Source organism: Eptatretus burgeri, chromosome 5 (assembly GCF_056783735.1).
Source record: "Eptatretus burgeri isolate ZD-2024b chromosome 5, Ebu_testis_v1, whole genome shotgun sequence".
Taxonomy (NCBI): domain Eukaryota; kingdom Metazoa; phylum Chordata; class Myxini; order Myxiniformes; family Myxinidae; genus Eptatretus; species Eptatretus burgeri.
This window is the reverse complement of record NC_140965.1, coordinates 13,681,356-13,696,355: the sequence shown is the minus strand read 5'-3', so window position 1 is coordinate 13,696,355 and position 15,000 is coordinate 13,681,356. Positions and strand designations below refer to the sequence as shown.

At 43.2% G+C, this 15,000-nt stretch overlaps 1 protein-coding gene across 8 annotated transcripts in view; it reads right to left on the bottom strand.

Moving 5' to 3' along the window:
• The window catches only part of LOC147025870 (SH3 and multiple ankyrin repeat domains protein 2-like), a 545,479-nt gene that overhangs the window by 56,842 nt on the left and 473,637 nt on the right, over positions 1-15,000 (bottom strand). For all 8 annotated transcript variants that reach the window (XM_085880768.1, XM_085880767.1, XM_085880769.1 and 5 more), the window contains one exon: positions 10,548-12,765. In XM_085880768.1, the coding sequence (XP_085736894.1) occupies positions 10,548-12,765 (2,218 nt within the window). The remainder of the gene's footprint in view (positions 1-10,547; positions 12,766-15,000) is intronic.

Genomic DNA, 15,000 nt, shown 5'->3' with positions numbered 1-15,000 from the left:
GACGACCAGCAGTACGTCCGATTTTGTTGCCACATCATCGACATGCGTGCCGAGGTTGGTGTGCAAAACGTCTGAGGTTCAGGAGACAAGATTGGGCTGCTATCCTATTTACAGATGAGTCGAGGTTCCATCTTGACAGTCGTGATGGCCATTGTCACGTTTATCGATGGGAAAGGGAACGTTATGCTGACATGTGGTGTGCAACGCAAGGCGTTCGGCAGTGGGAGCGTGATGGGATGGGGAGGCATCACCGCACATCACAGAACCCAGCTGGAGGTCATTAATGGCAATTTGACATGCATTCGGTACCGTGATGAAATTCTTCGTCCTGCTGTTCCTGCTGATTCACGGACATGTCATCACACTTCAACAGGATAAGGCACGCCCTCACATCACACAAATGGTCACGACTTCATTACACAGCAGAACATTCGCACACTTCCCTGGCCAGCTGTTTTGCCTGATGTTTCTCCCAAAGAACATGTGTGGGATGAAATGGAATGACGATTGTGCAGTCTTCAAAAGCAGCTGGTGACGTTGGACCAACTGCAGCAGGCCTTGGTACAGATCTGGAATGATGTCCCTCAAGCCTTTTTCAACCGTCTTGTGTCCTCAATGAGGCGCTGTTGCCATTCGTGTGTCAAAGCAAAAAAATCTTCTTCTCCAGAATGGATCGAGGGGAAACTTCACACAAATGTTCCCCAAGCCTTGGGTGTACAAGTTTAAGGAATAACTGATAGGTCACATGGTTTGGCAGACATATTGGATTGAAGAAAAATATTAAATAATGTTTTCTCTAGAAGCATTTAATCAATTCACATGAAACCTCACAAATATGGTCTAGCAGTCATGGGGAATCCATGTTTTAAATTTCAACTTGATCAGATGCATGGTCTGGCAGCCAGACAATTTTTTTTTTGATGTGGATTCTTTTTGTTTTGTTTTTTTGAATAAGGCTCACTTAGCTGTGCCTGGGTGGGTTTGAGGGGAGAGGAGTAGCAGCTGAAATGTGAATCCTGTCCAGGTTCCTCCTGATGACTTAATTTTTGCTTTTTGCTTGTTCAGGTTCCTTCTGATAACTCCAATGCAGGATTGTACCTGTTTGGTCTTCCATTTGATTTGAATTGAATTTATGTTTAATTCCATTCTGAATTCAAATGAATATAATAATAAACGTCATGGGTCAGGGTCAGGTGTCCAATCAAAGTGGGGTTTCATCAAAGCGGGAAGTATTGGTACCCGATCATCACTGCCAGCAGTTATAAAGTGGCAATTCTAGTTATGTCTCTTATTAATTACATAATACACCATTTCACAAACGCCATACAAAATACACCACACAAAACAAGTCCTGGCGAGGATCTGCAATCTCCGATTGCTCTTTTTCTTGTTCCTATTTGTTTTGACTCCTCCATGACTCTTATATCCTTGTAAAAAGTAAATAAGATAGTTTTGACCAGGCAAGCAAAGCACACCTTTTATAACCATGGCATCAAAGCAAAGAACAACCAATTTGTTTTGAAAAATTGGTCGCTGCGAGAGATGAATGGCCGTCTGTGATCAAGTTTTGTTTCGTTAACAGGGAAATGGAAAGTATTCAGTTTATGAAGGTCAAGGCTCGTGAAGCGTTAACAGTACAAAAACAGGAAAAGAGATAAAAACACAAATGGGGAAATATAATGTGGTGACGCAGATGGTGAGGAGAGTGCAGACGGTACAAAAATTAATATGCAATCTGATGGGGATAAAAGTAAGTGGTGACCTTGAAGGTCTGACCAGAAGTTCGTGATTGAACAGAAAAGGCTCAACAGGCTGGAGAAAGGTTTGTTTTAAAAAAAGATGACAGCTGAACAGGTTAAACATAAGAGGGATTGATATCAATCACAGCCAGAAATCAATCACCACATTGTGGTTTCCTGTTTTTACATCTGAGCCCGCTCTACATCCCACTGGCCAGTTCAACACTCTTCCTTTGTCTTTAAAGAATCAATGACAGAAGATCAGAGATCACTTACACAATGGATAATACAACTCTGGAATAGCAGAAGGATTGAAAAGATTGATCACTTTGAGAAACTGCAGGATGAAACCTCAAAATATGGAATTTCATGGAAGAGCTATTTATATCAAGGAAGACTTATTGAGGACCCAGCGACAAAAACTGCTCAACTCTGCCAACTATTAATTGCTTAAATATCAGGTAATTTATGACAAGCTGGTCTGATAAATGGAACATGTTTCAATCATGGGAGATCTCAGTCTCCCCTGTCATGGGAGATCCAGAAGGATCGTAAAACGAGCCTGCCTGTCCATTGAATGATCAGCCACTGGAAGAGGTTCAATCCCTTTAACCTACTTCAATAATTCCCCAGATACAAACTGGCCTGACCACATTGCAAAGATGGCATCCAAAGCTGACAGACTATTTTGATTTTCAGAAAATCAGACACTCCCAGGCATTTTTGAGTAAAAGTTGGCAAATATGTGATTTGAAAGGTTTTGGGTGTGCTGAATCCATTTCTGCTGTTAATTTGTTTGCCATGCTCTATTTCTTAAGCTGACACTCCCAGCGGGCCAAATTCAAGATGGCCACCACAGATTAAAAACAAAACAAACCAGAGAGTTGGTGTCAAAGCCACCCAATGCTCGCCTGTTTATACATTTATCGTTTTTAGCTCGTTAAAAGAAGTCTAATAATATTTTTTATAAAGCATTGTAGTGAAGTCTGATCCAAATAATTTTAAAGCAATATATGTATTTGTAGATTGTAATCAGTAAAAAATAGTGTGGTAGATAAAAACATAAGAAAGGAAATAACTTGCACCAAAAACTTTAACATTTTCATGCTCACACTCACGCTGATGCTCACACCGGGGGTATCGCTATAGCTCTCTGTTCTTCGAACAGGCGAGGTAAAAACGTTTTCACGAACAGTTTCAACTAGAAAGCACTGTGATGGTTTTAGTTTGGTATGCAAGGTATAAATCACTATTCAAACCAAAAATAATATGTATTTTACGTTTTTCTTATTTAGGTATGAACAAAACATTGTAAAAGTCAAAAATCCAACACGGCCGTTGCCAATTTTCTCTTATCCACGTATCTTTGCTTCCAGGGACCATAGCATTGACAATTGAAAAAACTTCTCACTGTGTCTCTCACTTATACCTGACAAAGTGTTAAAAACAAAATCAGACCGTCTTATTGTTATTTTGAATCACGAACTGAAAGTCTACATCAGGTATGCAGTTCCTTCATCATTGCTGCAGGTGTCATCGGTGGCTCTGCATTTGCATGCTTCTGTGCAATGCAGTCGAGATTTCTTACACTTGCAACGTGCACTCGTGCATCTTGTAGTGCAACTTGCAAGTGATGATTTCAAGGCAAGATTCTGTGATTGGTGGTAAGAACACCAGGATGGGTACCAGTGATGGGCCGTCTACTCTCCATCGCATGGTCTCAGGAGGAGGAAGTTTGGGGGTATTGTTTGTGTGCTAGTCACTACACTGCTGCTTGATAATGTGCCTGTTTGGTGTGGAAGGACAGGGCATCGCTTGTGGGTGGGAAACTTTCCGGTGTATGCGACTTAAAAACACATGATAGAGCATGCCTTGTTCACAGTTCATTAGCCGTTCATTTTGTGATGCTCACAACGACCATAAAAAATAGGGCCACAACCACATTTTCAACCCTCAATATCTTGGAGTTGACCCCATCTATTGACCTAAAATTTTACGCAGCTTCATTTTGATACCCGGGAACTATTTTATGAAAGTTTAAAGTAAATCTGAGGGGTCAACTGGGAACATTTTCTTAAATTTGGTGATTTCGATTGGAATGACTAAAGAAGAACCAGAGAGTTGGTGTCAAAACCATCCAATGCTCGCCTGTTTATACGTTTATCGTTTTTAAAAGACTCGTCTAATATTTTTTATAAAGCATTGCAGTGAAGTCTGATCCAAATAATTTTAAAGCAATACATGTATTTGTATATTGTAATCGGTAAAAAAGTGTGGTAGATAAAAACATTAGAAAGGAAATAACTTGCACCAAAAACTTTAACATTTTCACGCTCAAGCCGGGGGTATCGCTATAGCTCTCTGTTCTTCGAACAGGCGAGCTATAAACGTAAAATACACATTACTTTAATTTGAATAGTGATTACATGTCTTAATACTGAAATAAAACCATCACAGTTTCTTCTCGTTCAAACTGTTCGTGAAAACGTTCAAAGAAAAAAATCAAAAAAAAAAATCTGTGGTGGCCATCTTGGATTTGGCTAGCTGGGAATGTCAGCCTAAGCAATACAGCTTGGCAAAAAGCAGAAATGGATTCAGCACACTAGAAACCTATAAAATAACATGTTTGCCAACTTTTAATCAAAGATTTCTGAACCTTTTTATACAACCCCAATTTGAGGTTTTTTTTATAACTCATCTACAAATCACAAACTGGGTGTCCTCTATCGTACCAAGTCTTTTCTTGAAAATTTCAAAATACTCTCAGTCCGCAAAGGCCTGTGCCCATAACTCAATGGAGTAATGCTCTCCCCAATGGACTGGTGCCCCAGCATCACATCTGTCTCGATCACATTGCTTCTGTATCATGAAAAGCTCTCAACATTATCGGCATCTGCCATAATGAGGCTGACGTAAAAGGCCTGTCGTTTTCACAGGTCAGTGGCCTCTGTGTTATCCCATCTCTCGTCCCTTCCTCTGCTCTCTCTCAACCCCCTGGCCTTCCCCAGTTCCTCCAGGATGCATGCCTTCTTCAAATTCTTCCACTAATCACCCTCTCATTAAATTTCCAAAATCTAGGCTTACTGCACGTGTCTGTGTCTGTGTCTGTGTCTGTCTCTGCACAATTATGGAACCAACTCACAGAATTTGTTCAATCACACTTTACCTTTGAGGGCTTCAATCATCAAGGGCACTACCATCAAATGTCATCCCCCATTCATACACACAATCTTTTCTACACCCATTAACCCCAAACAACCACACCTCTTGCTTGCAGGTTGCTGCATTTTTCCTCCCTTCCTCCCTCTTTTCCTGCTTATCCATTTCCTTGCTTGGTGTGCAACTGTGGTGCCAATGTCAGGTCATTGCCCTTTTTACCCTCTGTTACCACGATATTTCTTCAAGAGCAAACATTTTATGCAAAAAAACAAAAACAAAAATAAGCTCCAGCATGCTTCATTAAATACTAGCATCAAGTTGTGATGAGTGTGTTGAAAAGCAGTGGTTATGACATTTCAAGAGTTTCAAACATGTCTTCATATGTATCAGAAGCCTGATGAATCATTGGACCATGAATGCATCACGTCAATAGTTCAACACACTTGGGACTTAGTAATGGTTGGAAAATGTTCAGCTGGCATAGTTTGGAACTTCTCATCTGTGGCAATCTGAAGCTCATGGAGGAGCTATTCATGTATCACAAGCAAGGTATGGACATTAGGAAGTACAAATGTGCTCAATCGAATCCGAGATCCAAAAATCACAAGCTCAGTGCTCATATGGGAATACCAAACAGGCCAACCCTCATGATGTCTAGGAAGTAGCCAGTGGACATGGCTGATAAAGTTTACACTTTCATGCTACTCGTTTGTCCAGATTTTGATGAGATGTTTCAAGACAATGACAATGGTACCAACCCATTAAGCCCATGGGATGCATGACTGGTTTGAGGAACATTACATTATTGCACACCTGCTTTGGTGACTACCATAGTCTCCAGATATGCGAAAGTCAGTGTCCACATCCACAGTTCCCAATATTTTTGAAATGATTGTGCTCACCCCTCTTGTACAAATGGTAAAAAAAACCACAACAACAAGTACAACCAGAGCTAAGTCGATGACGTGCCATTGCAAATCTCCATACTTCCCACCTAAAGCAAGATTGAAAGATGGCAGAAAGTTCCATCAGGATTGACCAAATATCATATTTTTAGTTGAATATTTTCCCCATTTTGACCCCTGTAACCTGAAATCCCAAACTCCTGGGGCATGAACCGGGGAATCAAATCCAAAAACTCGTTGCATCTTTCATGCGTCTCCCAATTAAATTAATCGTCACCGATTAAAATTTCTCTCCTTTTTTTGAAAAGCCGTGGGGATAACCAGGTGAGATGTACAAATTAAATGTCATTCCTCTGAGAGATGACAAACCATCATTAGACTAATAATGTTAATATTTTTGGCCAGTGACTGCAGCAGTTATAATTGTCAAGTTTTTTTTTTGACGGACGTATCGTTCCCTTTCAGATGCCGTCACATTTCTTAAGAAGGGATCTAGAATAAATTTTGATAACTAATGAACAAAGTAACTGAATGGAGTCTCCGATCTCAGATTGCGGAATGACAATGCAAACCAAAACAAGGTGTGGAGCGCATTTTAAATGGAGTTTCAGGAAGGAAGGTTTCAGATAATATGCACTTCAACCTGTTAATGCCAATGAGAGATTCATCCTAATTCAACAAATAATTTACCATAGTTATTATTGAAAATATTTTCAAACATTCAAGAGAGTAAATCATGATAAAGTGAAAAAACAAACTGAGAGCAGGAAAAAACAAAAAAGGTTAGATGGGAAAGAAATATCCAATCCTCATATCCCACTTCTTTTTCCCAAAGTACAAGGACCTGGAAAGCACAGAAACATCTCCTGGGAATCATAGACCAAGTGGTGGATCCCAGTTGAATACAAAGCAGGGTAAAGAATAAGTTGAAGTACCTAATGTGGATGGTCTTATTTTCTATAGATCGAGGCTCATGGAAGAGCAAGGTGACGCACCATTAAAAAAAAACAATAAAAAAACAAACAGGCGACAAACTGACCGTAGGGCAACATCTAGATGGAGTAAGCTGAAGGGAATGAATGAACAGAAAAACAGGAGAGGGGGGGGGGAGAAAACAGTAAGCTGCATGAAGTAAGAGGGTTGGGCGAGGTAGAGTTAATGGGGACAGAAAATATTGCACGTAGGAATGGGGGGTTGTTGTGCACCGCCTGCTGAAAGCATTGGAGGGAAGAGTGCGTTTGAACAGCTTCAGGAAGGCGGTTCACTAAACGGGAGAAAAAAAGAGGAACAAAAGAGTTGTGTGTGGTAAGTCTGGATTTTTTTTATGATTCGACCAGGAGGGGTGACTGAAGATTGTGTGCATCCTGGAGTTGCTAGAGAATGTTGGAAGACAGAGCAAGGATACAGACCAGATGAGAGGTGGTAAAAGAGCACGGAGATGCTACCAACATTGTGAGACCAACGGGCCTTTTGTTTTGGCCACAGAGCAGGCAATTCCAACAATGCTGAGAGCTTTAGATTCCATGTGTTTCCAGGAAAGACAAATGTGAGTCTGGAGTTCCAGTCCATAGGAGAGCGCAGTACTCTATTAAGCGACAAACAAATATCTTGTAGGCAGAATAGTTTCTGATTTTTCAAGGAATCACTTGCAATGATGGAGAATGCCAAAACTAAGGCCGGTTTTACTATGTGATCAGCCCAGGAGAGATCATGACTGACAATGAGGCCAAGAAGTTGAAACAACTGAACCTCTTCTCGTGGATGACTATGGAAATGGGTTAGTAAGTTTGATGATCCTTAATGATGTTGACCATTCCTTTCGAGTCTAGAGCGATTAGGTGAGATGGAGATTATCCACGATTAAAGGATTAAAGGACACTTGCCCGACCAGCATTTTGCCAATTCCAAATAAGTAAAGAGTGACGCAGATGCTATCTCGCTGCCGGGGGTACTCTATGACAATTTGGAGCCACCTTAAACAAAGGCACAAACTATTTTCCAGAACATCATAGAGGTTATTTATGTGTAGGAAGAACAAGATGAGGTCCAAGACTGGCTTGAGGCACTCCATCCACCACTGGGAGAGAAGATGGTTCCAGTCACGGCAATGTGTTGACAACGTGAGTGGAAGTCATCAGAAATCCATGTTTCCATGAATAAATCCATGAGAGTAACCAAGTATCTCACAAACAACGAGCTTGGTAGCCAGAGCAGGATGCCAGACTGTGTTGAATGCTCAAGATATGTCCGAGGAGAGAGTCCTGACCTCTTCTTTGATAGTTAGTGCCTCCAACCATTCCTGAGAGAGGAGCAGCAGATGGACATGAATGGAGAGACCAGGATCGAATGAAAGCCCATGGTCAGATATCAGGCTGTTTAATAAAAAAAGATGTCACCAGCTTTGATGGCACCTTTATTATGGATGGGAGTGATGTTTGATAAATTTCAGGCAAATTGTATGGGGAGCAGCCAGAGGAGGACAAGCTGAAGAGAGCAGACGAAGGAGAAGAAAGATTTCATACCTTCGGTTATGTTGCCATCTCAGCCCATTGCCAAAGTTGGGTTGAGGCTGGATAGAGCTTCCTCGACAATCTCGGGTGAGGACAAAGTTCAGTCCACAGTGGGTACGATAGGCTTGAGATAGGGACAGAGCAGGATAGGTTGAGAATACGATATTTTGAGTCAAACAGTGAGTTGAGACATTCTGTCTTCACTCGTGCAGAGTCAGCAGTGGCGCCATTTGTGGTGAGGGAGAGGACAGAGGGAGAGCATACACCAGAGACAAAATTGACAAAACCCACACATAATAAAGTAAGGAGCATGGGTGGAGAGTTCAATCTTCGGATTTGCCAAGATGTTATCTGGCTTGTCAAAGGATGGGCATAAACTTTTTACAAGCCTAACAGATTGATATGAAATCGCCTTCAATCAGATTTGCATTTGATGTTGAGAAAATAAGCTATTTGACCGCAACAGCCTGACAACAGGATTTAGTGCACTGCTCCATCGTTGGGAGGTTTGATGGGATAGCTACAGATGGGATGAGATAAACTAGTGCATGAGAGAAAGTAGGCTATTGTGAAAGTATTCCCAGGTGGAATCAATGTCAGATGCCATGGAGATGGCAACCCATTTGATGAGGGATGGGTGGAGTGGGGAGGGGGCATACAAGGTGCCACCACGACTTGGAGGAAGGACACCAGTTGGAGAGTTCAGTCTTGAGATTTGTAAGATGGCGTTTTCTAGTTTGCAGGAGGATGGACACACACTTGTTGTGATCCTTACAGAATGAACGAAAGTTGCCCTCAGTCGGGTAAACTTTCCATGCTGTGAAAGAAAGCTGATTGACTGCAACCACCTCCCCATAGGAATCATTGCACTAGGGTCTACACTCTAGACTCTAGAGGATGGATAGGAAAGTCTTGGACGGGATGAGATAAACTGTGCATGAGAGAAAGTAGAGTTTTGTAGAAGTATCCATAGGCCAAATCATTTTCAGGTGCTGTGGAGATGGTAGTCCAATCCTTGTGAAAGGACAGATTGCAGTCCCTGCCAGTTGGCCCATGTGACAACCATATTTTGCTGTATTGAGGCTGCTCCCTCATAGGATATGGGCATTGACAAGAATATGGTCAGAAGAGCCAAGAGGGACAGAGGAGAAACAGGAGAGATTGGATGAAAAGTTGGTCATTACCAGGTCCCAGCAGGGAAGACGTAGCAGTTGCAGAAACAGATCGATTCAGAACCACAAAAAGCTTCAGGTGCAATTCCATGGCTAGTTGTTGCAGACCCAACCAGCTGGCATGGCGACAGTTGAAATTGCTGTAGTTGAGAAACTGAGAGTTGGGATGGACGGCTGTGAGTTGATGTAAGTTATCGGACATTGTGGTATATAATATAAAGAGTCATCATTCAAACAGTGGACGGTATACCATACATACAAACAATTGGTGATTACAGAGAGGTATATGTCGACAAGGGTATTCAAAAGGGCTAAGATGAGTTCAGTAGTAGACAATGGATAATGAGGAATGGAGTTCTTGACATAGACAGCAACACCACCACTGGCACAGGTGGTGTTGCGGGAGTGGAGTTGGAGAGGATGAGGGGCAACAGGACGCATGGTGGGGCAGCAGGGTGGTGGGTAAAGAAAGAATTGGATTACCAGCTGTGAGCTGGCACTCGCTGCTGACCAGATTTCTCTTTTGGATCCCAGTTTCTACCAAAAGAAGAAAGTAGTGCTGTAGGATTGCAACAACAAGATATGGGTGGAGGTTTACAGTGAGCTTGTTAGAAAGGGAATAGAAAAAGCTGGAAGAAGCTGTCAAGGCATGAGGTGTTTGGATAGAACAGTGAAGTGATATGTAGCAGTCATTATAAAATGTCATTTAAATGGATAGAATAGAAATGAAAAGCAATTACTTCTGGAAGTAAGAAAGTTAAAGGAGTAATGAGAAGGAGGAGGACAAAGAATGAGTAACACAGCAGAATGACATGGGCTGGGGTTGGGGGAGTGCATTATCAAGTCTGCTTGGTTCATAAATTATTTGGTGATCTTCAATTTACCAAAAGCCATCATCATCAAAAATTTACCATCAGGAGGAAGGAGCTGGAGTTTATTTGGGAAGATGTTTGCCAGAATACCTCAAAAAGAAAAACACCATGGTTCAACTCTTGCATCGGCGACATTAAACTGGGAAATGAGGCAGCAATGAAATGTAAATCAAAGAAATTTAAGTATTACCTGCTAATACTTGCTGGTGCCTTGCTCCCTGAGTAGGTTCCTGTCTTGGAAGGTCCAGCCGATGGGAAAGAAGACGGTAAAGAAGAGTTGCTCGTATTCATCTGCTGAAGCTTGGAGCTAAGCTCATTTATGACATTTGTTTTGACTGGAATACCTCCTTCAGTGCATGGTTCTCCATCTGTTGTGCCAACCTGCTCACCCCACAGTTTTGTCCTTCTCTGGAGCATGAATGAACGGACAACGGTGCTCGTTTCACCTAGCCCTGCCGGTGGTGTCGTTGGAGTGGAAGGACCCGCTAAGGGTTGTGAATTTGATGTAGCATTTGTTGTACCGCCAGATTCCTGTGATGGTGTCACGTTCACAACAAACTTGTTGGCTTTTGTTGCAACAGTCGGTCCTTTTTGCTGCTGCTGCTGCTGCTGCTGTTGCTGCGATGTGTGGCTGTGAAGTGGCACTGCAGCAAACTCTGTGGGTTCTGCTGTCTCAGTAGAGAGTGTGGAGAAGCTGGAGACAGTAGACACAGCACTCGTCGTCTCACTGCTGCTCCGGCTGTCCATCTCCTCAAGGCCAGAATCGGCACTCGCATCAACAGAGTCAGAGCTTGCGACACCTGGAGCTCCACTGCGCATCGGCATCTGCATCATACTGGCAAGTATTCGATCGTACGGACTCATGGCTCCTGTTGGCTTTATTGTGCGTGTGTTGCGTCTTTCATCTTGCCGCGTGGAGCGCAACTTAAACTTATCAGGTAACCGTTCGCCAGTCTGTTCATCGGCACTCTCAAAACTATTTGAGTACTCGATAGGTGGTGGCAGAGGATCAGTGAATACAAAATCCTCTCCATCTACCTCGGAGTGCCTCTTTGAATATGCTTGCTTTTTGGCAGCAACGGCAGCAGCAGCTGCAGCGACAGCCACAGCATTGGGCAACTCCCGTGAAGGCAGGTTAGGGGGTGGAGGAGGAACAAAGTTTGGTGGCTTGGCAATGGTCTCACTGTTGCACTCATGGTTTTCAAGTGGCAAACATGGAACACCTGAGCTGGGTTCAGATGCCCCCCCTAATGTGTCGGCAGCAGTATTTTGACTTTGAGCTCGTTGTTTCGCTAAGAGGACAAGGCCCATGGGGGATGATGGACTGAGGGATTCCCCTGTGATGGGGTGGATGAGAGCCGAAGAGACCCTGTCTGATGAAGAGGCACCAGTAGATGTTTGCTGATATGGTGGAGATGGCTCGGCAACAGGTAGCACGTGGGGAGGTGGCCCCGGAAGCTGATTACTGGGTACGATCAAATGTGGAGGTGCAGGTGGATATGGCGGCGATTGGGGATAACTGATACCACTTTCATTGACGTGCTTAGGACTATGCTCAGGGGTAGAGCAGGTCGATGATGAATACGATCTCCGTTTCTCTTCCATTCGTTTTTCACGGTCACGAACTGCACCTGCAATTGCCGCTGCAAAAGGATTTCGATCAGATTCACTCCCAGTCACCACTGTGCTTTCATTTCTGGTTGCTCCATTTACTGGAGTTTCACACTCCATGCTACTCGCAATGCTTGCATTTCCGCTGCTGCTGCTGGAGGGTTCTTTGATCACAATGGCTGGGATAGCACCTGGGCTCGGAGAGTTTGGAGCCGCTGCAGCCGCCGCCGCCAAAGCCTCGGCTGCCCGTCGACTCTTCTCAGGACTCCCCTCAATGTTAGGCTGTTTAATGAGTGTTCCCCGGCGCCGCAAAGGTTTGTTTGGTGCACCACCACGCCGTCCCATTCCACCTTCAGTTGGAGGTTCAGGTGGCGCTGTATTTGGGGGTGGTGGAGGTTGAGGTGAACTTTGGTGATCCTGCATGACAATCCGTGCATGGCCATTGTGATTTGCTAAAGAAATCACCGGCTCATCGGCACCTGAGTGGAACTTCGGTTCTGCGTTGGGATTAAAGGTTGAACGAGGTACACCAAAACTCAAGGGTACGAAGGACGTAGAATTTGAGGCCACAGAAGCCCGGTCAGATGTTGAGGGCGGTGGAAGAGGTGGGGCATATGTTGGTGGTGGGGGTAGTTCACCTTCTGCCACATCATCATAATCCGGTGGCAAAGGAGGTGGAGCGATGTTTGGTGGTGGTGGAATCCCTCCAACATCATTTCCATCATAGTCCTGCAGGTCTGGCCCGGCAAATGAAAATGCCGTTGACGGCTCTGAGAGCCGGCCATTCTGCTGATCACCTGCAGGAAGCACAAAGCAAATCAAATGCATTTTCCATGGCGTCCACAGGAACATTCCTTGTTAAGTTCAGGAAAATAAGTCGTCTGCCTTCTCATGATATTGTTCAATGCAATCTGGCAATGCCTTGTGGCTTACAAGAACCATGTGAAGAAATTAAAAATTTCTCAACACTTTAACCAGACTCGGTGGCATAATCGTGAGAGCGTCTGCTCTAAATCTGAGAGCTCGGTGGTTCAAACTCGACACCTGCCAAGTCATACCAAAGATGAACAATGGTACGTGTCGTACTGCTTCCTTGGTTGATGCTGGGCATTTAAAAAAAGGATAGAGCACGGCCAAACAACCATCAATTAGCACCCATTGCACAGGTTCGTTGGGCCTAATGGCCTCCTCCTGCATTGAAGTTCCTTGCAAGGGAACCAAGTATTTAAGATTCAAACTATATTTCACTCCAGGACCACAAATTGAGATTGCAGACTGGAAGAAAGCAGCCCCATGCTTTGTCATGGATTGAAAACAACTGTTGGGAAATTTAATCTGGGGAATAGTAAAAGTGTTAGTTTGATTTTCGGTTCCAACATCAAAAGCCAATTTGTTAAGGGTAGGCCATGTACTTCCTGTGTAAAAGGCTTTTTTGTATTTTTTCACTCCCTATCCTTGCAGGGTTGAAAATTGAGCTTGAAAGTTTGTAATGTTAGTGGGAGTGTGGCAAATAGAAAGGTTACATAACTGTGAGAGTATGAGTAGAACATTAGGTGCTATCAATAGGGACAAGCTAAGACGAGGACAATCAGCATCAGAGAAATGGGTAGTCTTCAAGGAGTAAATATGCAGTGTACAGTGGTGTAAATTCAGAGGCAGAGAGAGACCAGACCAGGGTGGATGAGGAGAGGTAAGGACTAAGGAGTGCTATTAAGGATAAACGGAAGGTATTTATTAGGTATACAATCACTGCACTGGAGTTGGACTCCGATCAGTATAGGAACGTACAAAGGGTCGTTAAGAAAATAGCTAAGTACGTACTGTAATAAGCCAAAAGAGAATGTGAGAAGCATGTTGCCATGAATATTAAATATAATAACAAGGCATTTGTTAAATACACAAGGGGAAAAGAACAGGTTCGGACCAGTGTGGGCCCATTGAGGAATAGCGCCGGGAGAGTGGTTAGTGAGGAAAGCAAGATGGCAGGCTTATTAAACAGTTAATTTTCTTCAAATTTTACACAACAGTCAGGAGAATTGCCAACAGTTGAGAGTATTTAATAAGGTGAGAAAGGGATTTTATCGAAGATCCAGGTTGCAGTGGAGGAAGTAAAGGAACAGCTAGGAAATCTAAGAGTAGACAAGGCTCCGAGGCCAGATAATATACATCGAAGAGTATTGAGGGAGGTGGCAGAGCAGGTAAGTGTCAACCGATATCTTTAATAGCTCGTTGGTGTCAGGACAGGTATTAGATGATCAGTGTAGTAAATGTGGAATGCTGTTTAAAAAGGATCCAGAGAGGCGATGAGGAACTAAAGACCAGTTGTTTCACTCCAGTTGTGGGGAAGATGTTGGATGTGTTAAATCGGCATTGTTTTTTGTAGCAGAATAGACAGTGAGTGATAGGACCAGGGGCTGGAGGCTGAGAGTAAGGAAGAGGAATGTTCAGACAGTTATAAGACTGGGGTCTTTCACTCAGAGGGTAGTTAATGCATGAAATGGTCTCCCTAGAAACGTAGTGGCAGCAGAAGGAGTACATAGCTTTAAATTGGAACTAGATAGGAACCTAGAAGCATTGTGGATAGAGGGATACATGGATATTGACAGGACTGTTAAGTGGCTTTGTCTTGGGTATGGATAGGTGATAGTATAACTGTGTAGTAATTGTGATGTCTGTGAGAGGGTCTTGTGAAAAGGAGAATGTGCCGTCAGTGTTTGTTCTTTACTCACCCGAAAAAGGCAAAAACAAAAACAAAACAAACTGGAACAGCACTCAGTAGATCGAGCACATACTTCCGAAAGGCTGAACCATTTACCAGATCTCCATCGAGACCTTAACCATAATCTAATTAGCTAGTTATTGTCACCAACCCAACTCATCCACCAGGTTTCATCTGAATCTGTCCATAAGTGTGTGAAATATCATGCGATATATCATTTTGGCACTTTCTCACTGGTGAAGAATCACTTGAAAAATTAAAAAAAATTCTCATATCCGGATTTGGATCTTCACCAAAATCGAATCAGTTCGTC